The sequence below is a fragment of the Bombina bombina genome, unplaced genomic scaffold (assembly GCF_027579735.1).
Source record: "Bombina bombina isolate aBomBom1 unplaced genomic scaffold, aBomBom1.pri scaffold_1311, whole genome shotgun sequence".
Taxonomy (NCBI): Eukaryota; Metazoa; Chordata; class Amphibia; order Anura; family Bombinatoridae; genus Bombina; species Bombina bombina.
This window is the reverse complement of record NW_026512404.1, coordinates 40,001-67,772: the sequence shown is the minus strand read 5'-3', so window position 1 is coordinate 67,772 and position 27,772 is coordinate 40,001. Positions and strand designations below refer to the sequence as shown.

General features: G+C 38.2%; 1 protein-coding gene across 1 annotated transcript in view; it reads right to left on the bottom strand.

Moving 5' to 3' along the window:
- Window positions 1–1,914: 1,914 nt before the first annotated feature.
- LOC128644289 (latent-transforming growth factor beta-binding protein 1-like) overlaps window positions 1,915–27,772 on the bottom strand; it is a gene marked incomplete at its 3' end in the record, with an annotated part of 52,958 nt that continues 27,100 nt past the window's right edge. Inside the window, exon 2 of the mRNA XM_053696954.1 lies at window positions 1,915–1,985. Coding sequence (XP_053552929.1) covers window positions 1,915–1,985 — 71 coding nt within the window. The remainder of the gene's footprint in view (window positions 1,986–27,772) is intronic.

The window sequence follows — 27,772 nt, the reverse complement described above, 5'->3', positions numbered from 1 at the left end:
CAAAAGTACATATTTCATACTCCATTTTATTTTCTTCATTTTTTCCAGGGAAAAAAACGGCTTTGTTTTTTGTTTTTGAGGGGGCTTACCATCTCTAGATCTGCACATATTAGACCAGCTTTGAAGAAGGGGACATCACAATAGAAAACAAATATCACTTCTGGAAATATATACTTTATATATACATATTTTATATACTGTATATGTACATATATATGGACTAAATTTCCAGTCCTGTATTTATATATATATATATATATATATATATATATATATATATATATATATATATATATATAAAGTATTTAGTCAGCCACCAATTGTGCAAGTTCTCCCACTTAAGAAGATGAGAGAGGCCTGTAATGTTCATCATACAGAGAGACAAAATGTGGAAACAAATCCAGATAATCACATTGTCTGATTTGGAAAGAATTTATTTGCAAATTATGGTGGAAAATAAGTATTTGGTCAATATCAAAAGTCCATCTCAATACTTTGTTATATATCCTTTGTTGGCAAATAAAGAGGTCAAACGTTTTCTGTAAGGTCTTCACAAGGTTGTCACACACTGTTGCTGGTATGTTGGCCCATTCCTGCATGCAGATCTCCTCTGATGTTTTGGGGCTGTAGCTGGGCAACACAGACTTTCAACTCCCTCCAAAGGTTTTCTATGGGGTTGAGATCTGGAGACTGGCTAGGCCACTCCAGGACCTTGAAATGCTTCTTACGAAGCCACTCCTTTGCTGCCCAGGCAGTGTGTTTGGGATCATTGTCATACTGAAAGACCCAGCCAAGTTTCATTTTCAATGCCCTTGCTGATGGAAGGAGGTTTGCACTCAAAATCTCACGATACATGGCCCCATTCATTCTTTCATGTACACGGATCAGTCGTCCTGTTCCCTTTGCAGAGAAACAGCCCCAAAGCATGATGTTGCCACCCCAATGCTTCACAGTAGGTATGGTGTTCTTTGGTTGCAACTCAGCATTCTCTCTCCTCCAAACACGACGAGTTGTGTTTCTACCAAACAGTTCTACTTAGGTTTCATCTGACCATATTACATTCTCCCAATCCGCTTCTGGATCATCCAAATGCTCTCTAGCATACTTCAGACGGGCCCGGACATGTACTGGCTTAAGCAGGGGGACACATCTGGCACTGCAGGATCTGAGTCCCTGGCGGCGTAGTGTGTTACTGATGGTAGCCTTTGTTAAGTTGGTCCCAGCTCTCTGCAGGTCATTCACTAGGTCCCCCCGTGTGGTTCTGGGATGTTTGCTCACCGTTCTTGTGATCATTTTGACCCCACGGGGTGAGATCTTGCGTGGAGCCCCAGATCGAGGGAGATTATCAGTGGTCTTGTATGTCTTCCATTTTCTAATTATTGCTCCCACAGTTGATTTCTGCACACCAAGCTGCTTGCTTATTGCAGATTCAGTCTTCCCAGCCTGGTGCAGGTCTACAATTTTGTTTCTGGTGTCCTTCGACAGCTCTTTGGTCTTCACCATAGTGGAGTTTGGAATGTGACTGTTTGAGGTTGTGGACAGGTGTCTTTTATACTGATAAGTTCAAAAAGGTGCCATTAATACAGGTAATGAGTGGAGGACAGAGGAGCCTCTTAAAGAAGAAGATACAGGTCTGTTAGAGCCAGAACTCTTGCTTGTTTGTAGGTGACCAAATACTTCTTTTCCACCATAATATGCAAATAAATTCTTTCCAAATCAGACAATATGATTGTCTGGATTTGTTTCCAAATTTTGTCTCTCATAGTTGAGGTATACCTATGATGAAAATTAAAGGCCTCTCTCATCTTCTTCAATGGGAGAACTTGCACAATTGGTGGCTGACTAAATACTTTTTTGCCCCACTGTATATGTATGTGTGTGTGTGTGTAGTGTATTTTTTTCCTAATATCTTACGTTTTGTGCATCTTTCTGATGCTGTAGATTTACTCCATCCATGACAGCACTTCCCTCCACAGACATTCACCCTGTGAAATGAACAAAACACATAACTAGCTTAGTAATTTTAGAACAAAAAATAAATAAAATATTTATACTTTATAATCATGATTTCATATCTATATATTATTTTCGCAACTGACACAATTCTTAACATAAAATGGACTATTTTTAATTTAAATGCACTCTCAATTTACTTTATTTGTCATTTAATTTCAAGTTACAACATGGATTTATTTAACGTATATCTGGTTTTATCTATAAAAATGTAAGGCTACACAATATTTGTAAACTTTAATACATTAAGGGCTAAATTACAAGTGGCGAGCTAACGTTAGCGCTAGCAATATAAGAATATTTTCGGCACATTCATTTGTGCGCATATTACAAGTTGAAAGTAAAAGATTTTGCTCAAGACAATTGAATTTGATGGTAAACCACAGCTATAGTGAAGTGTAGGAATCAAAAGTTAATATCATTGCTAGCTAAAACACCCTAAAGGGACACAGAACCCAAATTGTTTCTTTCGTGATTCAGATAGAGCATGCAAATTTAAGCAACTTTCTAATTTACTCCTCTAATCAATTTTTCTTTGTTCTCTTGCTTTCTTTATTTGAAAAAGAAGGCATATAAGCTTTTTTTTTTTGGTTCAGAACCACTTGTTTATTGGTGGGTGAATTTATCCACCAATCAGCAAGAACAACACAGTGTGTTCACCAAAAATGGGCCGGCATCTAAACTTACATTCTTGCATTTCAAATAAAGATACCAAGAGAATGAAGAGAATTTGATAATAGGAGTAAATTAGAAAGTTGCTTAAAATTGCATGCTCTGTCTGAATCGCAAAAGAAAAAATTTGAGTTCAGTGTCCCTTTAAACATTTTTTAACAAAGCTACTTACACATAGGTAATAAATAACATTTATTTTAGTTTTTGTTGCTCTCCCTCTCTCCGCCCCTTAAACAGTTCTTCTCAACTGCAGTAATGTGTATAGCGGTTCCACGTCAAACCTAGATGTGCGCTCCCGATCCAGAAATAGCGCATGCGCATACCTTCCATGTTTGTCAGCCAAGTAAACAGTGAATCATAACAACAGATTTGATTCACTGTTTACATGGACGTCACTGGGGACTTCCCTTAGGATTAAACATGCATGTGCTAGATTGCCATGCATTTGCACGGTGAGACAGCCAGAAGAAAAAAAAAAAACTTCTAGCATCAACTTTGTGCATGCGTGTATCATACTCTCATTGAAAACACTGACAACAGCAAGTCATGCGACAACAATGCTGTTTATTGGATGCCACACAACACAGAGCTGGAAAAAAAACGCATTATGAAGCGGGGCTGGCGGAGATGCAGGGAAAAACTGCTACTCATTTAATTCTACGGATAAAGCTGTTTATTTTAATATTGAAGAGTGTATTACTGGTTTGTGAGAGAGAAGCTCAATGGTGGAAATGAAAAAAACTCTAACTGCTGTATTAATGGGCAATGCCAGTGACACATACAAGTACAAAAAAGTGTTTTATGTTTTTTTTTTTCCTCATTATAGATTCATTTGCTTTATAAATGGGATATAAAAGCAAAATTTCTCTTTCATGATTCAGATAGAGCAAGCAATTTTAAGCAACATTATAATTTACTCCTATTATCAAATTTTCTTTGTTCTTTTGCTATCTTTATTCGAAAAAGCAGATATGTAAGCTTAGGAGCTGGCCCATTTTTGGTTCATAACACTGGGTAGCACTTCCTGATTGGTGGCTAAATGTTAATTTATAATAGGAGAGAAAATTATTTCTTTCATGATTCAGATAAATGTAGCTACCAATCAGCAAGCGCTACCAATGTGCTGAACCAAAAAATAGGCTGTCTCCTAAGGTTACATTCCTGCTTTTCAAATAAAGGTACAGAGAGAATGAAGACAATTTGATAATAGGAATAAAATAAAAAGTTGCTTAAAATTGCATGATCTATCTGAATCAAATAAATTTTGGCTTCATATCCCTTTAAAGAAAAAAAAATCAGACGTTTTCATTTGGTTATTTATAGCACTTTTTCCTTACTGTTTCAGCAAAAAAATATCCCTATACTTTACATGTGTCATTCTGTTCTTCTGATCACAATCCAAATCTTGATTTAATCTTTAATCTATTGGGTCATTTTTTACTTATTGAATTCCACTGCTAAAATGACAATAAAACCAGGACAACGCTTTTCCACTAGGCCACCAATCAGCAGCTAGTTCCCCATAATGCACTGCTGCTCCTGAGCCTACTCTTCAACAAAGGATAAAGTTTAATTTTAAAAATCATGGGAAAAAACAAAGACACTGACAATACTGGCTGACATTTAGGAATCGTTATCTAATGAAAACAAATACAAGCATTTGATCAACCCCAGATTTGCTTTTTTATTGGATAGCTTTAATAAATTTATAAAGTTGATTTCACTTCAAGAAACATACACAGAGAAGACAACTTTAAAGAATTCCACATTTCCCATACTACTCAATAGCAGCATCCACTAGCTCTTAAAGGGGCAGAAACCCCCGATTTGGATAGAACATACAATTTTAAACAAATTTCCAATTTACTTCTATTATCAAATTAGCTTCATTGTCTTGTTATCCTTTGCTGAAGGAACAGCATTGTCCCACTAGTGTAGGATATGTGCATATTATTTTTCAACAAGGGATACCAAGAGAGCGAAGCACCTTAGAAAATAGAAATGAATTTAAAAGTGCCTTAAAATTACATGCGCTGAATCATGAAAGTTTAATTTTGACTTTCCTATCCCTTCAAACATGACAACATATATAGTGAATTGCATTCTGAGTTGTAAAGAGAAATGCAGATATTGGTCAGCACATCATAAAATAGAAAGACGACTCATACATATAGGAACATACATCCTACTGTATCTGTATATTAACAAATCTGATTTTAGAATGCTGCAAAATATTATCTGCCTAAACTCACTTACTTTAATTTTCTTTCTCCCTGTACCATGTGACTGCCACCAGCCAATCAAAAAAGGCATATTTGTATATATATATATATATATATATATATATATATATATACATACCGACATCCCAACTCTCCCTGAAGTTCATGGCGGCTCCCTGATGTCAGCAAATGGAATGCAATCTCCCTGAAACTCCAAGTACCATGATCCAATTGCTGGGACGTTATAGAACCCTCAAAGCATGCATCAGTAACCAAAAAGCCCCCACTGATTTTAATAACATAAAAACACAAATACTATCTTATTACCTGCACGTAATTAAACTTCGTATTCTAAAATATTTAAGCATTCAACAAGCGTACGATCACTGGAAAATAGGTTTGTTGTATGTGGTTGTGCAATAAAGCTACTTTTTTTAAATGTGACTTTAGTGAGAAGCTACTTTAATGATAAGTCTCTATCTTATCTAGAGTTTCAAGGTGTCCAATATATAACGGGGGGCGGGGGGGTGGCGCAGTAGCAGGTGAAGCCACCTCCCTGAAATGAGTTTTTGCAGTTTGGGATGTCTGTGTATATATATATATATATATATATATATATATATATATATATATATATATATATATATAGTAAACTCTTGCACATGCACAGTAGGGTCTGGTGCCTCCGAAATTGCGCAAATAAAAGGTTGGGCTCAGTTTTATAAAGAAGTAAAATGGAAACCCTTTCAGCCATCTTTGTAGCATTACATAACATCAACACTAGTGTACTAGACAAAATGCACAGAGCATTCACGTTATCATGCAAGGCAGAATTTACAGTTTTACAAAAGACAGTGTTGTGTCAATACATATGTTAAGCTGATTTTCATCCTGCACCTGCATTGGCAGTAAGACATTAGTAAGTCCATCTATTTATGAATGACACTGCTTGTCTGGCAAACATCTTGATGTGATCAAAGAGGTGAAATATTTTGACACATTTATTGCCTTTGATGTAAAAACCAATGCATTCCATGATTCATGTGACAAAGCATGGGGGTTGTTTATTTTCACTACTGAGTACCGACCCTCACTTCCACTCAGGAACTTGAGAATTTATTTTAAAAATATACCAGCATTAAATCAGTAGCTAATTCTTTAATTAATTTGAGTCACACAAACATAAATGTTGACACAATTATTAAAGGGACAGTCAACACCACAAGTGTTATTGTTTAAAAAGATAGATAATGCCTTTATTAACCATTCCTGAGTTTTGCACAGCCAACATGGTTATATTAATATACTTTTATCCTTGATTACCTTGTATCTAAGCCTCTTTTGACAGCCCCCTGATCACATGGCTATATATTTAATATCTATTGACTGGCATTTTAGCCAATTAGTGCAGTGCCATTCACAACTCAACGAGAGAGAGCACAATGTTATGTATATGCCCACATGAATTAGCAGTCTCTTGCTGTAAACAGCTAATAAAAAAGCATGTGATAAGAGGCTGTCTGTAGTGGCTTAGAAACAGGCAGACATTTAGAGGTTTAAATGTTATAAAATATATTAATATAACACTGTTGGTTTTGCAAAGCTGGGGAGTGGGTAAAGGCATTATCTATGTTTTTAAACAATAATCATTTTGGTGTTGACTGTCCCTTTAAATCCAGCAAGTGTGGTGAATATTGTTTCATGTATATACCATATATATATAATTACCACTTAACCGCCAGAAACATACAAAATCAATCATTTTACTTCTTTGCCAGTAATACACATAAACAGTTGTAATTTGACTACTTGACTGCCAGTCACTTCTTTCTGCTCCACATTCTGCAAATCACAGTCGATATTGCTAGTGATGACATTGATCATGTTATTGACGATGTCATGTATGACATCATCAGTGATTTAATTGATGATGTTTTGCAAAACTCTGAAGGTAGTTGGGGCGAGTTTATGATCAGATCTTTGCTTTTGAATATTTGAATGATAGTTTAAACTCTAGCATTAATGTATATTTTGTGTGAATAATATGTATGATTGTTTATATATACATAAGACTGATAAGACTTTACTGTATTCAAAACAGGTGCAGGAATACACTCTTTCTGCCATACCCACTGGGATGTTGTTTTCTGCTGTTGTTTCTTGTTAACATAGTGGTTTTATAACCAACACTGCAGTATTTACATTTTCAGTTTAGGTGGCAGTTTTTCCAGACAAAAGCAGCTATTTCAAATGACAAAAAAAGTGTAAAGGAGTTATTTGTAAACAATTTAATCAATTTAGAACACATTCCAGAGGAGAACATATTATTGTACACTTTCCTTTGAAGGGACATAAAACGCACATTTTTTTCTTTCATGATTCAGATAGAGAATACAATTTTAAACAACTTTCCTATGTACTTCTATTATTTAATTTGCTTAATTATTCAGATATCCTTTGCTAAAGAAATAGAAATATGCAGCCGCCAATCAACAGCTACTTGAGTCTATTTAGGTATGCTTTCCAACAAAGGATATTAAGAGAATGAAGCAAATTAGATAATAGAAGTAAATTGGAAAGTTGTTTAAAATCGCATGCTCTTTCTAAATCATGAAAGAAAAAAATTGGGTTTCATATCCCTTTAAGGACCCAAATATGTGCACAGATTAGATACATAATTTTATGTATATTCCATCCCCTCCTTTTCCTGTTCTGATGAATCCATCTGCCACTATAACTCCACCCTTACATAGGTCCTTGATAACCTGGCCCCACCTACCATAGCTCGGAAAACATACACTCATCCTCAGCCCTGGCATACTCCTCTGACATGGTACCTACGCAGATGTTCCCATACTGCTGAGCGACACTAGAGGAAATCTCAGAGTTCTGTTGACTTTCTTCACTATAAGTTCATCTTGAACTCTTACTATTCTGCCCTTAATCTATATAAGCAATATTACTTCTCTACTCTTATCTCTACTCTTTCTTCAAACCCAAAACGTCTGTTCTCCACATTCAATACTCTTCTCCGCCCACCCCCACCTCCCTCCACAACTTTTCTCTCAGCCCAAGATTTTGCCAGCTACTTCAACAAAAAAATCAGCTCCATCAGAACTGAAATCAGCTCTCAACATACTACCGGTCTCCCACCCCCTCAACAGCTCACAATCATCCAAAACCCACATAGCCATAAATTTAGCTCTTTTGCCCCTGTTACAGAGGATGAAGTTTCTGCCCTTATACTATCCTCTCACCTCACTACCTGTCCCCTTGACCCCATCCCCTCACAACTACTCCCCTCCCTCTCTTCTACCCTTATCCCTATACTCACACACATCTTCAACCACTCCCTCAGCACTGGTATAGTTCCCACATCTCTTAAATATGCATTAGTCACACCTATCCTCAAAAAAACCTTCTCTCGATCCAAACTCCCCATCCAACTACCGCCCTATTTCCCTACTACCTCTTACATCAAAGCTTCTTGAAAGCTAGTATATGCACGTCTAGCCCATTTCCTTACATTAAACTCCCTCCTTGACTCACTGCAATCTGGATTTCGCCCCTTCACTCAACAGAGAGAGCAATTGTTAAGGTTACCAACGACCTACTTAAAGTAAAATCAAAAGGCCACTTCTTTCTACTTATCCTCCTTGATCTTTCTGCAGCCTTTGTTACTGTCGACCACCCTCTTTTGCTCCATGCCCTCCAATCCTTCGGCAGCTGTGACACAGCTCTCTCTTGGTTCTCTTCCGATCTGTCTAACCGTACCTTTAGTGTAGCCTTCTCTGGGGTATCCTCTGCCCCGTTACCTCTTTCTGTTGGGGTACCACAAGGCTCTGTCCTCTTCTCTTCTCAATCTACACATCCTCACTAGGTTGCTTAATAAAGTCCCACGGGTTTCATTATCATTCGTATGCCGACGATACCGAAATCTACCTCTCTGCACCAGAACTATCTCCTTCCTTGCTAACCTGTGATATGGTGAGTCCACAACAACATCATTTACTGTTGGAAATATCACTCCTGGCCAGCAGGAGGAGGCAGAGGAGGCAGAGAGCACCCCAGTCAAACTATATTACTTCCCTTCCCACAAACCCCAGTTATTCGACTGAAAGGTAATGGAGAAAAAGGAGTAACACAAAGGTGTAAAGGTCCCTGAGGTTTAGTCAAGAAATAACTGTCTTAAAATAAAGGGCGGGGTCGTGGACTCACCATATCCACAAATAAATACATTTATCAGGTAAGCATACATTTTGTTTTCTTTCCTAAGATATGGTGATTCCACGACAACATCATTTACTGTTGGGAACCAATACCCAAGCTAGAGAACACAGATGACTAGGGAGGGACAAGACAGGTAGACCTAAACAGAAGGCACCACCGCTTAAAGAACCTTTCTCCCAAAAGAGGCCTCAGCCGAGGCAAAAGTATCAAATTTATAACATTTGGAAAAAGTATGTAAAGAGGACCAAGTTGCAGCCTTGCAAATCTGTTCCACAAAAGCTTCAAGGCACTGTTCTACCATAGACTTTGAATATTGGTAAATTGGGAAGTGGTATTTATTTATAGCTTCTGGTCAAGCGGCATTTGTTTGTTTATGAAGTCACCGGGTTTGTGTTTTACCACAACCTGCTGTGTGACCTATATCTTTTTGTGCCACCGCCTGAACCAGTTTAGCGAGGTACCTTCCAGCTACGGCTTATGATACCTACAAAGGTCTATGATATACTATACTTTATAGTGTAACAGTTTAATGGTAGTATACGCTAATGTTAGTTTCAATCGGTACAGAATGATCACTGTACCGTCTTTTGAGAGGAGCTGGTGTGTCTATTCTTTTGACACCTTTTAAGACAATATAATTTTAGTGGTGGCTAAGTCCATCTTCTCCTTTATACGTAACACATTAAAAGTTATCTTTTAATCACCATAAGCCACACACAATACTCACTCTTTGGACTTTCTCCCTACAAGTGTGCCATATTATGCTTTTCTTTTTTCTCTCTTCTCTTCTTATTAAAATGTTTAACACATTAGCATAAGGCACTGCCCACCTCTGAGCACACAGGTTTGTCTGAGGGGGAACTGTGGAGACAGTCCTAAATAAGCCCCCCCCCCCCTTATTCCCTAGGGGTTTTAGGGAATCATTTCTACGAAAATCCTTAGTCGTCTGTAGATAGAATTTTAGAGCACACACAACATTCAGGTTGTGTAACAAACGTTCCTTATAAGAAGAAGCATTAGGACATAGAGAATGAACAACTATTTCCTGATTAAAAGGTTAGAAATCTTTGCAAAATGTAGCGAAAATAAAAGACATTATTATAATTATATAAATATATTATGTAAAATCAACCTACTTCTTTGCTGAAACGAAGCTTCTAAATATATTTAACCCCTTAAGGGGTTGCACGTTATAGGGCAATAAGTACAAGTAGCACTTTGCTATTTCCAAACCATTTTTTTTTTCAAAATTAGCGATAGTTACATTAAAACACTGATATCTGTTAGGAATCCCTGAATAACCCTTGACATGTATATATATTTTTTTTAGTAGACAACCCAAAGTATTGATCTATTGGTATATTTCATGCCACCATTTCACCGCCAAATGTGATCAAATAAAAAAAATTGTTCACTTGTTTACAAACTTTTTCACAAACTTAAGGTTTCTCACTGAAATTATTTATAAACAGCTTGTGCAATTATGGCATAAATGGTTGTAAGTGCTTTTCTAGGATCCCCTTTGTTCAGAAATAGCAGACATATATGGCTTTAGCGTTGCTTTTTGGTAATTAGAAGGCCGCTAAATGCCGCTGCGCACCACACGTAAAAAAAATCGTTAACTTTTTCACAATTTTAGGTTTCTCACTGAAATTATTTACAAACAGTTAGTGCAATCATGGCACAAATGTAATGCTTCTCTGAGATCCCCTTTGTTCAGAAATAGCAGACATATATGGCTTTGACATTGCTTTTTGGTAATTAGAAGGCTGCTAAATGCCGCTGTGCACAACACTTGTATTATGCCCAGCACTGAAGGGGTTAATTAGGGAGCTTGTAGGGTTAATTTTAGCTTTAGTGTAGTGTAGTAGACAACCCAAAGTATTGATCTATGCCCAGTTTGGTATATTTCATGCCACCATTTCACCGCCAAATGCGATCAAACAAAAAAAAACGTTAACTTTTTCACAATTTTAGGTTTCTCACTGAAATTATTTACAAACAGTTAGTGCAATCATGGCACAAATGTAATGCTTCTCTGAGATCCCCTTTGTTCAGAAATAGCAGACATATATGGCTTTGGCATTGCTTTTTGGTAATTAGAAGGCTGCTAAATTCCGCTGTGCACAACACTTGTATTATGCCCAGCACTGAAGGGGTTAATTAGGTAGCTTGTAGTGAGCTTGTAGGGTTAATTTTAGCTTAAGTGAAGAGATCAGCCTCCAACCTGACACATCCCACCCCCTGATCCCTTCCTGACCCCCCTCAAACAGTTTTTTCCCTCCCCCACCTCACAATTGTCACCGCCTTCTTAAGTACTGGCAGAAAGTCTGCCAGTACTAAAATAAAAGGCAATTTTTTTATTTTGTTTTATTATTTTATTAAATATATTTATTTTGCAGTGATGGATCCCCCCTCAGTCCCAACCTTCCTGATCCCCACATACAGCTCTCTAACCCTCCCCCCTCTACCTATATTCCACCATCTTGGGTACTGGCAGCTGTCTGTCAGTACCCATTTTGCCATAATACATGGGGGGTTTCTCCTAATAATTTTCTGTAGTGTAGTTGCCCCCCCTCAACACCCTACCCCCATCCCCCTCCCCGATTCCCTTTACAAAAATGAATTTCCCTCCCTCTCCCTCTCATCAATGCAGCGTGCGCATGCACTCGGTCGTTAAGGGGTTAATTTCATTTCCAAATTTGTATAAAATGAGCTTCAACAACATAAAATAGGCAGGGTTTATGTAAAATGAATTCCTTTGCACCATCCAATAGCGAAGCGGTTCCGCCCAATTCATTTTAATATTCATAGCAGTGGGGCTAATTTGTGGGAGGCAAGGCTGGCTGACTCCTGATTGATGTATCAAAATAAGTATTACTCACCGCACACTAATGTTTTTATTCTGTCACCACAATATAAAAAGGTTTTATGGAGCCGCTTCCTGTTGCTAGTTGCGCAGCGGTTAAAAGATTGCAGAGTTGCGATATACATAAAATGTATAGTAGCCCGCTCATACACAGACCGGAACTCCTCAAAAACATAAAGCCAGCAAAATAATTAAGTTTTAATACTGGCCAACAAAATGGGGTTAACTTTTCCTATCCATAAAGGAAGTTAACCCCATGTCTCTAGCTCACATGCTACCTAGTGCCTGCCACTGCCTTAACACGATCCTGAACCCAGGATACTAGTCCCCAATGTGATGCAGCCTGAACATTATCCAAAGGTTAACCCTTTAAGTGCCAGCCTCCTTCAGACCCCCAAAGGACAAAAGGCACTTACCTGCATCTCCAGCTGTCCGACAGGAAGACAGTTCTCATGGTATTGAAGGACGCCACTCCTTACAGGGACCTGTGGGGGGAAAAAAGAACAGAGTAAACCTGCTCTGGCTTTCTATATTAGGGCAGCAACATGTTAGGAAAACTCAGTGAAGTCCACTTCACAAGTTCCTAACTGCTTTAAAGCCACTACTGCTCTACTGAAGAGGCTAATGTGGAGTACAGCTAGACCCAATCTTGAAAAGGAAAGATCAGAGTAAACCTACTCTGGCTTTCTAAAATAATAAAATCTTGATTGAAGTGAAATAAATCCAATTTTCTTCAGACACCAAAACTTTACCTCCTCCATGCACCGAAGGCAAAGAGAATGACTGGGGTTTGTAGGAAGAGAAGTGATACTTAACAGTTTGACTGTGGTGGTCTTTGCCTTCTCCTGCTGGCCAGGAGTGAAATTCCCAACAGTAAATGATGTTGTCGTGGACTCACCATATCTTAGGAAAGAAATAACATTTTCCTGTATCTGAAGAACATTGGAATGTAAAATATTAATAACTGCTGTTAATAAGTTTATTATTCTACGCTCTCCATTGAAGTCTATGGGGCAAAATCTTTAACGTGGTCGTAATACACGAAGTTAGTGCCTGTTGGATTTCAATCGAGTGCAAAACTTTTACTTTCAATTTGTAATAAGCATGCTAACCAGTACGCCAAATGATTACTTCTGGCGAAGTTTACGCTTGAGCAGGAGCTCCAAATAACACGCCACTTGTAATCTGATCCATGATGTGCCATTATAGTCAAAAACTTAAATGCTTTAATTTAGTGCATGTAATCTTAAGACTAGCGACCCAGCACTTCTGTGTGTTTAACCACTTGCGCCAAAATGATGTAGATCTATATCATGCGGTACATAGCTCATCGTACCGCATAACATAGATCTACGTTGAAGCTTCAGGAAGCTCCAGTAGCCTCAATTGTCAAGTGACAGCCGAGAGCTGCTGTTCCTGAGCTGCATCTTTCTTCATATGGTGATGGAGCATGATCGGTGCTCCGTTACCATATGAAGGCAGATTGGCCGATCATTATAGACAGTGACAGCATTTTTTTGTGTGGCTTTTTTGTCTCTTTAAAGGAACATAAAACCCAAATATTTCCTTTCATGATTCAGATAGTGCATACGTTTTTAAACAACTTACAATTTACTTATTTCCAAATTTGCTTAATTCTCTTAGTATCCTTTGTTGAATGAGCAGCAATATATTACTGGGAGCTAACTAAACACATTGGCAAGCCAATGGAAAGAGGCATATACATGCAGGCAACAATTATCATCTAGATCCCAGCTCCTGAGCCTATCTAGGTATACTTTTCAACAAAGGATACCAAGAGTACTAAACTAATTAGATAATATAAGTAACTTTGAAAGTTGTTTAAAATGGAATGCTCTATCTGATTCATGAAGGAAATTATATAGGTTGCATATGCCTTCAACAAAAAAGTCATGTATATGTTACATATATAAAAAGAACATATCTGAATACAATGTCCATAAAAGGGATATGAAACCCAATTTTTTTCTATCATGACTCAGATAGAGCATGCACTTTTAAGCAGCTTTAAAATTTACTCCCGTTATCAAATTTTCTTCTTTCTCTTGGTATCTTTGTTTGAAAAAGCAGGAATGTAAGCTTAGGAGCCAGTCAATTTTTGGTTCAGCAACTGGGTAGTGCTTGCTGATAGGTGGCTAAATGTAGCCACCAATCAGCAAGCACTACCCAGGTGGCTGAACAAAAAGGTACCTGCTCCTAAGCTTACATTCCTGCGTTTTCAAACAAAGATACCAAGAGAACGAAGAAAAAATGATAACAGGAGTAAATTAGAAAGTAACTTTTTTTTTTTTTAATAAGTTTTTATTCATTTTACAGGTTACAAGTAACAAATGGGGCCACGCAGGACCCCTGATCTGATAGACACAAACGTGAAATTCAAGTTCACATGTCTAAGAATAATGAACATAGATTTAGCACAAATAGGTATAACCATATGCAGAATCAAAAAATACCCACTCAAAAGATAAACAAGATAATTCTAGCAATGGGAAGATTATGTTCCTGTAAAGTAGGAGGGTTTGTGGCGAAAATAGTCCGCCTAATTAGAACCCTGGTGAGGGCTCTATAAATGGGTGGGGGGGGGGGGAGGTGAACTAGTACAGAATATCCAATGTGACTGAACAAAAAGGTGAATAGGCATAACATAATATAGGATTTAAAAATAAGTGTTACTTGTTTTAAACATAATATTATTTCCTTAGCTGACCTTCATGCATAACATGACCTAGAATATTATAGGTAATATAGCACTGGACATCTTACTGAGTCTAGGACCCATCTACCATGCTATGGGGTCTTGCCATATAACATCATCAGACTAAATAGTTTAAGCTTACATCAATCTTGTGGGAATGAGTTATCTCTTGAGTATTACGACCCTCAACTCCAAGATAGACTTCCCATGTTAGTGAAACCAACTCCCCTACGTAGCCCTTCTCCTTGCTGTATATAAGAGTTTATATTAGTTGATCCTAGGTTGGCGTGTTTGTGGGCTATACTTCCTTTATATGGACTCCCTCCAGACCCTGGCCACTGGTCTAGAAGGAGGAACATATATTATGCAAGGATTGTCTCGAGTAATAGTGAAAGGATAATGATACATAAAAATACAATGGCAATATATACTCGTCCCTATCGGGGGCCCCCTCTAGCCCCCAGACCGGACAAACACATATACAGGGTTTATCAGTATCATTAAAGGTATTGTGTCAGTAACCCACGTACAACACGGTTGTTATGTAACTGCTGCGGCATTTGTTTCACTTCCACTTGTACAAGTGTCTCTCCCGTGGCTTCCTACTAACCCACAGGTGAGGTGTAAAAACTAGGTGTCCGCAGCTGTTAATATAAAAGCCGTCCGCCAACCACATGATAAAAACAAATAGCAAGCTAAGATTGCATTAAGGACCTACAACATTGTTAATACAAAAGAATGCTCGCTGTAGGTATGGAGTATACTATACACAGGTTGACAAAAAATAATAGCAGCAAGTGTATTAGTGATGTATAGGTACTCTACATTACACTCTGTCTAGGACCCCTCTAAATGTCTTCAATATGGCTATTATGACGCCAATATATGCATTGACATGAATATGCCCCAAAATAAATAGGGTAAGAGTATAGCTAGGGGGTGATGAGCTAAGACCTCTCTAAACACATTATGTTCCTGCCCTCACTCACTTGTCAGTTCTAGTAGATTATTGGGTTAACTAAATAAGGGCTAGACTGCCAAACTAGCAACAAGCAATCATGTAACTTGGATAACCAAGGGGTGTCCACAATATTTCACACAATGTCTTTATATCTAAGGGCACTAGGAGGATAAACAGGTGATGGAAACGTTCCATTCAGCATAGGAATGCCCTTATAGTGCAAAGTTCAGTATACTCTGGGGTATATGTGGGAAGTTCCAATAGAATACCTGGAAGGGTGCATCGTTGAGTAGGAGGTCGATTTGTCCTTTTCAAACACAGTGTTAAGGTGACAATATCTAGGCCTCAGAGCAATCCCCTTCCTCTGTATAAGTAAAGCTTAACCCACTCCGGTCCTGATTCTTATTGCGAGCTGTGGTCTGAACTTAGGCATGAGTGAGGAGCATACTTCGCTTGATAGAAAACTATGGGAAGGGCAAGAGCAAAATCCCGTATCAGCAAAGGGGTATAATCTCACCGGACCAGACTGCAGGCCTGAATTTGCGTAGTGATCGATAAGTGATATGTTACTCAGCGCAGTATCATGTATCCATTGCTGGTTAGACCCCTGTGCACCAAGGAGTAGGATCCCGACATCCAGCCGCGTTATCTTGAGGGCATGGATATCTGTTGCCTGTTCCGATGCACAGAATGTGTCACTAAATTGGGTACGCACCGCAATGAAATTACTGTGGTTTTCCGTTAACCGGCTCTTCAGGTAAGTTGGAGCCTGCCACTCCGATGCCGTTTTGATTGGTGCTAAGAGCGTCTCAGCTCTCAGATGTGACCCCTCATTAGGTCTCTGCACAGTCGCCTGCCCTCCTCAGAAGAAGCACCCAGAAGAAGCTACAGAGTCAGCGGCAACCCATGGCACATCAGAAGCCGATTCCTGCTGGTTCGATTGTAGATTTTTCATAGCCCGCTTTGGGTTAATAGCACTTTTCAGGCTCCCCCATTCTGTTTGAATCAGCGTGCACAGCTGATGAAAGTGGTGGTTCAGAATGTCTTCCATGTCACCTAGGAGGAGCTGAGTGGCGTCCGCCATCTTAGTGGAAGGATGGTCTGTTGCAAACTTTTAATTACAAGTAAGATCCTGCCAAGAGGAGGTTAGTGGGCTGTAGATGTATTACCAGCTGCTAGGTAGTGGATGCGGCTTGTCTGAGATCAGGGCAGCGGTAAGCACAATCGCTCGCCGGCTGCAATGCTATGCGATGTGTCATGGCGCGCTGTGTTGGGCCTCAGTGTTCAGGTCGTATCTGTGCTGCATTCCACCGCTCCCATCTCAGTCAATGGCCGTGATATTTAGATTCCTCAAGTTTGCTGGTTATCAGGGTCAGTTCTGAGTGTTAACACTACTAAAAACCTCTTTTAAAATGCCTTTTTGATGCTATTTTAAACGGAGCTCATGGTGTTTGCGACCATTCTGTTCAGCAGTTGGCTCCGCCCCCCTTAGAAAGTTACTTTAAAGTGTATGCTCTATCTAAATCATAAAAGAAAACATTTGGGTTTAATATCCCTTTAAGCAGTAAACAAGTTGACAACAATTCTTCATTAAAACAATATTTTCCTAATATTTACCATTATAACTTTGTTTTAATGTCCCATACACAAAAGATATTTTATATTTATATAATTCCAAACAAATATGTTTTTAATACATTATCAGTTAAAACATCTTTATGATTTATTGTAACAGATGGTCTAAGGATTACAAATAACTTGACCTATTGGAGTAAATCCTGGAATCTATTATTTCTATTGCACTATATTTATGACTATAATCGGCTATGTTTAGCATGTAATGTGAATCTATGCAAGACATATTTAAAGAATCACTCCGGACAATTTTAGGCTTTCGTACAAGGCAACTTGTCACAACTGATATGAATGAACAATTTCTGCATAGGCTATATGAACTATTTAAAGTTGCATTCGTAAAATAGCAATATAAATTACTGTAACACTAAAATAAAGTCAGTGAGGCTGTAATTGTAAAGGGGTTCTGTACTACAAAAATAGTTTTATCAATGTAATGTATCTTAAAGGTTAAAGGGACATTAAAGGGGCATAAGCCCTTGAATATTTTTTGGGGAAATCAATGTTCCCAGTTATCTTTGCTCTGGTCAATTAAAGGGACATAATACTCATATGCTAAATCACTTGAAACTGATGCAGTATAACTGTACAAAGCTGACAGGAAAATATCACCTGAGCATCTCTATGTAAAAAAGGACAATATTTTACCTCACAATTTCCTCAGCTCAGCAGAGTAAGTTCTGTGTAAAAAGTTATACTCAGCTGCTGCCCAGCTGCAGGTAAAAAAAAAAAAATGAAGAAATGAACTGCAGCCAATCAGCATCAGCAGTGCTGAGGTCATGAACTCTTTTACTGTGATCTCATGAGATTTCATTGTAAACTTCCCTAAACTGAATAGGGAAATAACATGAGAGTGCATGAGGCTCATCCCTTCAGCTGTCCCAGGACAGACATACTAATATGCTGCTTAGAAATCCTTTACAAAGGGATGTGGCTACTGAGGAACTTTTGAGGTAAAATATCTTTCTTTTTTACATAGAGATGTTCAGGTGATATTTTCTAGCCAGCTTTTTACAGCTATGCTGCATCACTTTCAAGTGTTTAAACATTTGGGTATTATGGCCCATTAAGCACAGTTGTAAACAAGATTGTGCTCCTATCTAACCAATCCCTCTACAGAATGTTGAAGGGTCAGTTAATGTAACTATATTTAATTATGATGGAGGTATTCCAGCATCCTTGGTTGGAGTGGAACAAGCACAATTTTCACATGCATTTTACAGCAGAGTTACATTTCAATTTACAAAGGACATAAAAGTACAAAATCATAAAATATTCTAATTTGTTCAAGCATTTTATTATTGCACCGTTGCTTGAATATAACTATGCGTTTAACCTGTGCTCATGGGTTAAATACATAGATAAAGCCAGCTCCAGAGCAGAAATACCCTACTAGCTAGCTGAACACATCTGCTGAGCCAATGACACGAGGAAGATGCGTATAGCCACCAATTACCATCTCTAGAGCTTTAAAAAAACATATGCTAACAAATAAAGGGATTTACCATCACTTTAAGCTGAAGACATTTTCAGTTTGTAGACCCTACTCACAGAGAATAATTTTATCTGGCTTTTTGATTACAGTGTCATGTGCTAGCACCTTGTAATTATAATATTTTTCTACAGTATTCCAATAGATTAACATATCAGCACAGTCTAAACTATATTACCACAGATTAACACCTTGTTTGCTGCAATTGTTTTTCAGGGGTCAATCTCTGCCCATCACTTTCCTTATTTGGAAGAGCCAATATGGACTTGCATCTGTAGTAGACAGGGCTTGCCACTGTCATTGGGCCAGATTATAAGTGGCTTGCTAACTGATTTTTTTCGCTCTTGCGATAACTGCGCTCCAAGTAAATTTTTAACATGGGAAGGTTAGCGTGCAAGTGAAACCAGATGCATGCGTTGCAATCCAAAGGCTGTTCACATGGGGCGAGTGATGTCACTTCTGGGCGGGGCTAAAAAATTGCATACTCTTGCAGTCTTTAAATCGTGGGGGTTAATCGTGCAGCCATTATATATATATATATATATATATATATATATATATATATATACACACACACAGATATATATATATATATATATATATATATATATATATATATATATATATACACATATATATATATATATATATATATATATATATATACACACACACATACACACAGATATATATATATATATATATATATATATATACACATATATATATATATATATACACACACATATACACACAGGTATTGATAGATATATATATATATATATATATATATATATATATATATATATACACAGATAAAATATTTACAGCGAAAACACAGTAAACATTCATTAAATATATATAACATTTTATATATTTTGAATTCACCAGCTATACGCCAATCAATTGGGAACCCTGGATAAATGAAACATTTCAATAAATATTCATGGGTGCATGGAGGTACTTAAAGGGCCAGTAAACATAGAAAATAATGTTATATAATTCTGCACATAGTGCAGAATTATATAACATTATATTAGTGCTAGCTTTATAGAACCTAATATTGCCGGTGAACTTTTATTAAAAAAAAAAGAGTGTTTTCCAGACCCGCTCTCTGTGCTCTACTGAGCGGGTCTGTTTTTGTCACTGAACGCATCTGGCCAGCTGTAACAACCCGATTTGTTATTATTATGTTGCAGTTGAAATAAACACTGTTCTCCAATAAAATACTTTCAGTTACAAAATTGTGTGTTTGTCTCTTTAAATCAGTACCATTGTTTGTCTGAATAACAATCGTAATGATCACAAGAAGTTTTATTTTATGAGCTAAGGATTGGAGTAACATATGCTTAATGTTACCCTTATTATCCCTTTGCTCATTGGAAGCATAGTTTAGGTATGGCAGAAACATAAATGTAATTCAAATAGGCAGGGAATCGTAATGGAGACTGATACAGCAAAATAGATAAAGTTATAAGTATTGAGTTTTGGCTCACCAACTTGATGGAACGAGGGAGCAGGAGATGCGGCAGTAGTAATGTCGAGCGGTAAGTGTTGAAGCTGTTCACAGTAAAAGTAAAGCAGGAGAGTCCGGTATGAACAGGTTGTACAAACACGGCGTCAGCGTGGATACACTGTAAGTTGTTGGAGCGGCCGCCCGTGACGTCAGAGGAAGTTCCGATGCGGTACGGTACTGGAGATGTGACAGGTGAAGAGAAGCAGCGTTGTAGCTGCAAGGAGAATCTCAGAAACAAAGGCAGAGTTAACTCACACAGAGCCAGGTAGATTAGGCAGGATGTAGCAATTCCTCAATAATGAGTTCAGGCAAAATACAGGCTGAGTATTGACAGGAGTCAACCAGCTAATACCAAGCAATGAAGCAAAAGGCTTCAATGCTTATAAAGGGAGTTGAAACGAAAATGAGGCTGATGCGAAATTAGATCCTTAAAGGGACAGACTGTTACAGAGGGCCCCCAAAAAATGAACCTCTCCGAGGTTCAGGGACGTGGACGATCTGGATGTCGCCTATGGAAAAGGGAAACCAGTCGGGGTGCTGATAAATTGGCTGAGGGCTCCCATGAATCATCCTCTGATGAATAACCCTTCCAATGTATTAAATATTGCAACTTGCCCGATACGATCCGTGAGTCAAGAATACTCTGAATTTCAAATTCAGTATCTGGGGCAAGTGGTGGCTGCTGAGAAGTATGTGTCATGGAATCCCTCAAAGCAGTATAGGGTTTCAATAAACTGACATGGAAAGTTGGGTGAATTTTGTATTGAGGAGGTAAATCTAGAGTGACGGCATTCCTATTAACTACTTTGAAGATGGGAAATGGTCCAATAAAAAATTTGTTCAACTTTCTAGTAGGAGTTGTCAATCTTAAATGTTTCGTTGATAGCCACACCAAATCTCCAGGTGCGTAAGTGGGTGACGGCCGTCTTCGTAAGTTGTAGTAGTTCTGTTGTCTAGTCTGAGCTGACTTAATGTTATCATGAAGAATGGAGAATGTTTCTGCAATAGTGTTGGTTGTGTCAGTTACGACCGGACAGACACTGTCTATTTGAGTGTTAATATGGAAAGTAGGGTGCAATCCATAGTTTGCGAAGAAAGGCGTAGTTTTAATAGACGTATGATAAGAATTGTTGTGGGCAAATTCTGCCAATGGGAGAAGGGAGGACCAGTCATCCTGATGCTGTGTGACATAACACCTGAGTTATTCTTCTAACCATTGATTGGTTCTTTCACATTGTCCATTAGACTGTGGGTGGTATGCAGTACTTAACCGTCTATCAATTTGTAATGCAGTACATAGTTCTTTCCAAAGTCGAGACGTAAATTGCGTCCCCCTGTCCGTAGTTATGGATTGGGGTAAGCCATGCAATTTTATTACGTGTTGAACCAGTAACTTAGCAGTTTCCAGAGATGTCAGCAGTTTATGGTAAGGAATAAAATGCGACATCTTGGTGAATAAGTCTACTACCACCATAATTGTTTTGTTGTTATCAGAAGTTGGTAATTCTACAATAAAATCTGTGGCAATGTGAGTCCAAGGTTTTTCTGGAGCTGGTAGTGAGAGCAAGTAACCTATAGGTTTTTGTTTCTCAATCTTTGAGGTTGTGCAAGTTTCACAACTCTGTATGTAGATTCTTATGTCCTTTTGCATCTTTGGCCACCAGTAAGATCGTTTAGCTAATTCGATGGTTTTATGAATTCCTGGGTGACCAGAGAGTTTATTATCATGTAGACTCTCTAGTAAAGATTTTCTCTGTGAAGGGGGTACATATAGTCTGTTTGAATAATAGTAATAACCATCGCTTCGTTTTTCTAACTTTTCCTTTGGAAATGTATTATCTTGGAGTTGTTCGTTTCGGAGAGTTTTGTTATGTTCATAAAGAATAGCTATGGTATTCTGTATATAAGTTTCAGGAATTACAGTGCCATGATGTCTGGAATTGGTAGGTTTTTCGGGTAGTCTTGATAGTATATCCGCCTTTGAGTTTTTAGATGCAGGTCGGTATGAAATAATGTAGGAGAATCTAGAGAAAAAGAGACTCCATCGTACTTGCCTGGAGGTGAGGGTTTTATGAATCTTTAGATATTGCAAATTCCTATGATCAGTGTAAATCTGAATAGGAATTGTTGTACCCTCTAATAGATGCCTCCAATGCTCCAAGGCAGCCTTCATAGCTAGAAGTTCTTTTTCACCAACGTGATAATTTAATTCAGGGGTAGTTAATACCCTTGAAAAGTATGCTACTGGATGGATAGAATCTTTGGGTGAAGATCGTTGGGATAGAATGGCTCCTATTGCATATTGGGAAGCATCAACCTCCAACACATACTGAAGATTAGGATCTGGGTATTTTAGAATTGGTGCTGTAGTGAATCTGGATTTTAAGAGCTGAAAAACTTGTTCAGTTTCAGCAGTCCAGTGAAAAGGAATATCATTTTTGGTGAGATTTGTTAGAGGTTTTGTTATACCAGCAAAATTCTTTATAAATTTGCGGTAAAAATTTGAAAAACCGAGGAACTTTTGGATATCACGTTTGTTCTTTGGTCTAGGCCAATCTAAGATGACCTGAATTTTATTGGGTTCCATTGTTATGCCATTTGGGGTTATGTTGTATCCTAAAAATGTAATATTTTGTGTATGGAAGATACATTTTTCAAGCTTAGCATAGAGACTATGTGCTTTTAATCTATGTAAGACTGCACGTACATGTTTGATGTGGTCCTGATAATTAGCGGAATATATTAGAATATCATCTAGATATATTACCATGGATGTGTCTAACAGATCCCTGAATATGTCATTTATAAATCTCTGAAACGTGGCTGGGGCGTTGCATAACCCAAAAGGCATGACTGTATATTCATACAGTCCATACCTTGTGCGAAACGCAGTAAGCCACTCATCTCCTGGTCTTATTCGGATGAGATTATAGGCGCCTCTTAGATCAAGTTTCGTAAAGATCTTTGCCCCCCTAAGCCTCTCAATAAGTTCAGGGATCAGAGGTAATGGGTATCTGTCTTTAATTGTACGGTTATTTAATTGTCTATAATCAACGATTGGACGTAATGTTTGGTCTTTATTTCGAACAAAAAATATACCTGCTCCTGCTGGAGAGGTTGAAGGTCTGATAAAACCTTTTAGCAAGTTTTCATTTATGTAATTTTTTAAAGTTTGGAGTTCTGGTTCTGAGAGAGGAAATATATGTCCAAATGGTATATCAGATCCGGGGATGAGATCTATTGGGCAGTCATATGGACGATGAGGAGGCAGATTTTCTGCCTCGGTTTTACTGAAAACTTGCTTAAGATCCTGATACTCGATAGGAAGTTTTGATTCACTTAGAGCTAGTAGTGGTAAATGTGGGTTACATGTTGTCCTGCAATAATCTGAATTAAACTCAAATGTACTAGTTGTCCAGTTAATTGCAGGTTGATGTGTTTGTAGCCATTGTAATCCTAAAACTATGTGAAAAATCGGAGACTGTAAGACATCAAATTTAATGTACTCTCTATGTGATGTATGAGTGGTGACCAGAATCGGTACTGTGTGATGTGTTATTGGTCCTGTTTCTAACTGTTTTCCATCAATAAGACGAACCGTTACAGGTTTATTTTTTTCAATAAGGGGGATTTTATTACATTTTACATAATCAATATCAATGTAACAAGAAAAAGCTCCGGAGTCTATGACTGCTTTAGAGTGGAGGAGATGTTGATCCCACTGCAATGAGATAGGGAGTAAACAGTTAGTTAATTCAGTATTAGGAGAGGGGGTTACTGAACTGAGTATATGTGGCTTACCCTTTTTCTGCTTCTTAAGGGTTGGGCAAGCTGTGACCTCATGATCCTTTGATCCACAGTAAAGACATAGATGATTTGCCCTTCGTCTCAGTTTTTCTTCTGGGGTCAGTGGACCTCTGATTACTCCGATGTCCATAGGCTCATCAGCAGTTCGTTGTGTGTGTGATGTAACTCTAGAGTCTGTTAGTTTAGTATGTGTGTCATAGTTTGATTTTTCTAACTTTCTTTCCCTAAGCCTGTGATCGATTTTTATTGACAGCTGCATTAATTGTTCTAGATCATCTGGCAGATCTATTCTGGCGAACTCATCTTTGATTGACTCTGAGAGTCCAATCCTGAATTGATTTCTCAGGGAAATCTGATTCCAGCCAGAATCTTGCTGCCAGATTTTAAATTCTGAAATATAATCCTCTACCGCCCTTTTATGCTGTCTGAGAGACCTTAATTTATTATCAGCTGTTAGCTGTTTGTGTGGATCTTCATACAGGGAGGAAAGAGCTTTAAAAAAATCATCAATGGAATTAAGTAGGGGGTCATTGCGTTCAAAAAGGCTATCTGCCCATGCCCTAGGTTCTCCTCTAAGGTATGAGATGACAGTTAATACCTTTATTTTATCTGTTGTGAAGGTTTTTGGTTTCAAAGTGATAAACAGTATACATGAGTTTAGGAATTGTCTAAACTGTTTGCGATCACCAGAAAATTTTTCTGGGGGACTTACAGGTGGCTCATTAAATGGCTCTATATGAGAATGTGTGGGCTTCAATGTATCTTGTATAATTTTTCTAAGTGTTTGGTTTTCCACCTGCAACTCTCTAAGACCAATGTTTTTTTTTTTTTTGGTTTTTTTTTTTGTTAAATATTTTTTTATTGAAGTCGTAGTCAAATACAACATATACAAAGTATGCCCGAAAGATTTACAAATAGATGTATACATAGTACCATGAGCAGAGTAATATATTCACATATTTCAAGCGTAGTTATCAAATGCAGGCTGTCCAATAAGGAGACTTCAGTTTTATCATAGAGTATATTAACAGTAACAGAAGCAAAAATGAACCTCTCCCAGCTAAATAAAAGAAAAATTAAGGTATCTACTCATATAAGAATAGGGCTAGGGGGAGGGATAGCTCTAAAGTTTTATGGGGAAGGGGGATGCAGCGGGCAAGAGCCGCTCAATATAAAATAGGAGGGGGGAGGGGGGGAGGGCGGAGCCAGATAGTATGTGAATTTGGTAAATGTACTAAGGGTTTAGAGCTTGTAAGTACTTTATTAAACAGATTTATAACGATATTATTTAGAAACATCTAAGTAGTGTATTTTTCGTCTGGAAACGAACAAGCTAAGCTCTCTATCACCATGTATGCTATTAAGTATTATATATATGTCTAAGATCAAGCTCATTAATTCAAATATTATGCTGAGCCATGCCTTCCCAGTGAACACGGCCCAGCAGTGTCTACAATATCCAAGAGTGAGATTATAAATCATGCTGTTGCAGGTAGAGGAAAAGACACATGACATAACCCTGGTGTATAACAGCATGAAATTTTAAATTTAAAGTTACTGGCATATTTTAAGGTTGAAATATAGGATATTTTTAAGAATAAGTAGACCAATTCTGAATCAGTAAATATTGAGCTATGTCCAAAAATTGACTAAGTTAAATATTACCTATAATCACAACTAAGGGCTTAATTAGTCTTATAGGAACATATTATATAGGGAAGAGTCCCCTGTAATATAGGGCATTATCACACTGAAAAGTAAAATTTAACAGCATACAGTATGACAAATTAGGGCTTTGCATATAAACCTCTAGTAAAGCCATCAATCAGGAAAAACTGCAGCATTTAGCAAGTATGTCTTTGAACTTTTAAGCGTTGTTTGGCAATATAAAAGTGCATCTGCTAACAAATTGTAGGGTATATGGTTGCATAAAATATCCAATGAGTCTATGATGTAAACGCACAACTAATAACCATACCAGCCTGTTCCACAAAATTTTAGGTGCAGAGTATTGCCCAACATACAGTTCCACATGTTGCTCGTTGTAGTGGCCGCGGGTATGTCTCTGAACACTTGTATCTTACCGCCTGGATCAAATGTGACTTCCATCTGACCATAAGAGGTTGCAAAGGACATTAGCCAGGTGCACGACCACCAACTCAGCCCTTCCATCTCCAAGAGAAGGTCAATGCGTCCGCCCAGTCCCCCAGCTGTACCCGAATGTGCATAGTTTGACGGGAATGGCTTCCAGTAGATTGTAGTCGATAGCGATATAGATTGTGCTGCTACGTGTCCCTGAAACTTCCCTGGTGCTGCTGAAGCATTTTCAGTGTGCGCGGAAGATTGCACCGTGTCATCGAAGCATAAATTTGCTCCGGAAGCCTTAGGTAACTCATGTTCCCCCTGTTCCACTTGTTTGCTCCGTCTGGCTTCTAATGGGTCATAGGCAAGGTAAGGGTCAGTTGGTGGGAGAAAGGGTGGACCTTCATTAGTTTGAAGAGCGGTCGAACATGCCTTATAGTGCTGGTCTAGGCGGGTGGACATATCCAGTAGAGAAATGACTAGCCTCAGGGTGTCTGGCTGGCATACTGTGTCATCGGAACCCTCCATGTTGCTACAGCAGGCTGCGTGTGATTTTATGTAGCTTAGCTGTGTGGATCACTATTGTTCAGATGCCATCCGCTCTCATAGTAGTGATAATGGGTCCTGTGTCCGCGCTAAGTATATAGCAGAAAGTCAAATCTCCACGCTGAAATTAGATCCCTGAATTCTGTGCCCATGCGGCAGCTTTAGTATAGATATCTCTGGCTAAAGTTCGTCTTTCTGGCCACCAAGACTGATGTAGAACTCGGCTTATGATATAGGTTACAATGAGAACTAGTTGGAGTGTCAAAGTTATAAATATAATTACCAAAAAGTCTCCAAAAATAAAGTTTAATGCCGGAGCCCTCACAGCATGCGTCTAATCAGCTTAGTAGTCAGCTCCGCCCCCCTAAGACCAATGTTTAATTGATCTACCTTTTGATCTAATGTAGCAACATAGTTGGAGAGTTCCATGGGATCCATCTTTATGCTGCTTTTTTTCAGGCTTGGTATTTCTGTAACAACCCGATTTGTTATTATTATGTTGCAGTTGAAATAAACACTGTTCTCCAATAAAATACTTTCAGTTACAAAATTGTGTGTTTGTCTCTTTAAATCAGTACCATTGTTTGTCTGAATAACAATCGTAATGATCACAAGAAGTTTTATTTTATGAGCTAAGGATTGGAGTAACATATGCTTAATGTTACCCTTATTATCCCTTTGCTCATTGGAAGCATAGTTTAGGTATGGCAGAAACATAAATGTAATTCAAATAGGCAGGGAATCGTAATGGAGACTGATACAGCAAAATAGATAAAGTTATAAGTATTGAGTTTTGGCTCACCAACTTGATGGAACGAGGGAGCAGGAGATGCGGCAGTAGTAATGTCGAGCGGTAAGTGTTGAAGCTGTTCACAGTAAAAGTAAAGCAGGAGAGTCCAGTATGAACAGGTTGTACAAACACGGCGTCAGCGTGGATACACTGTAAGTTGTTGGAGCGGCCGCCCGTGACGTCAGAGGAAGTTCCGATGCGGTACGGTACTGGAGATGTGA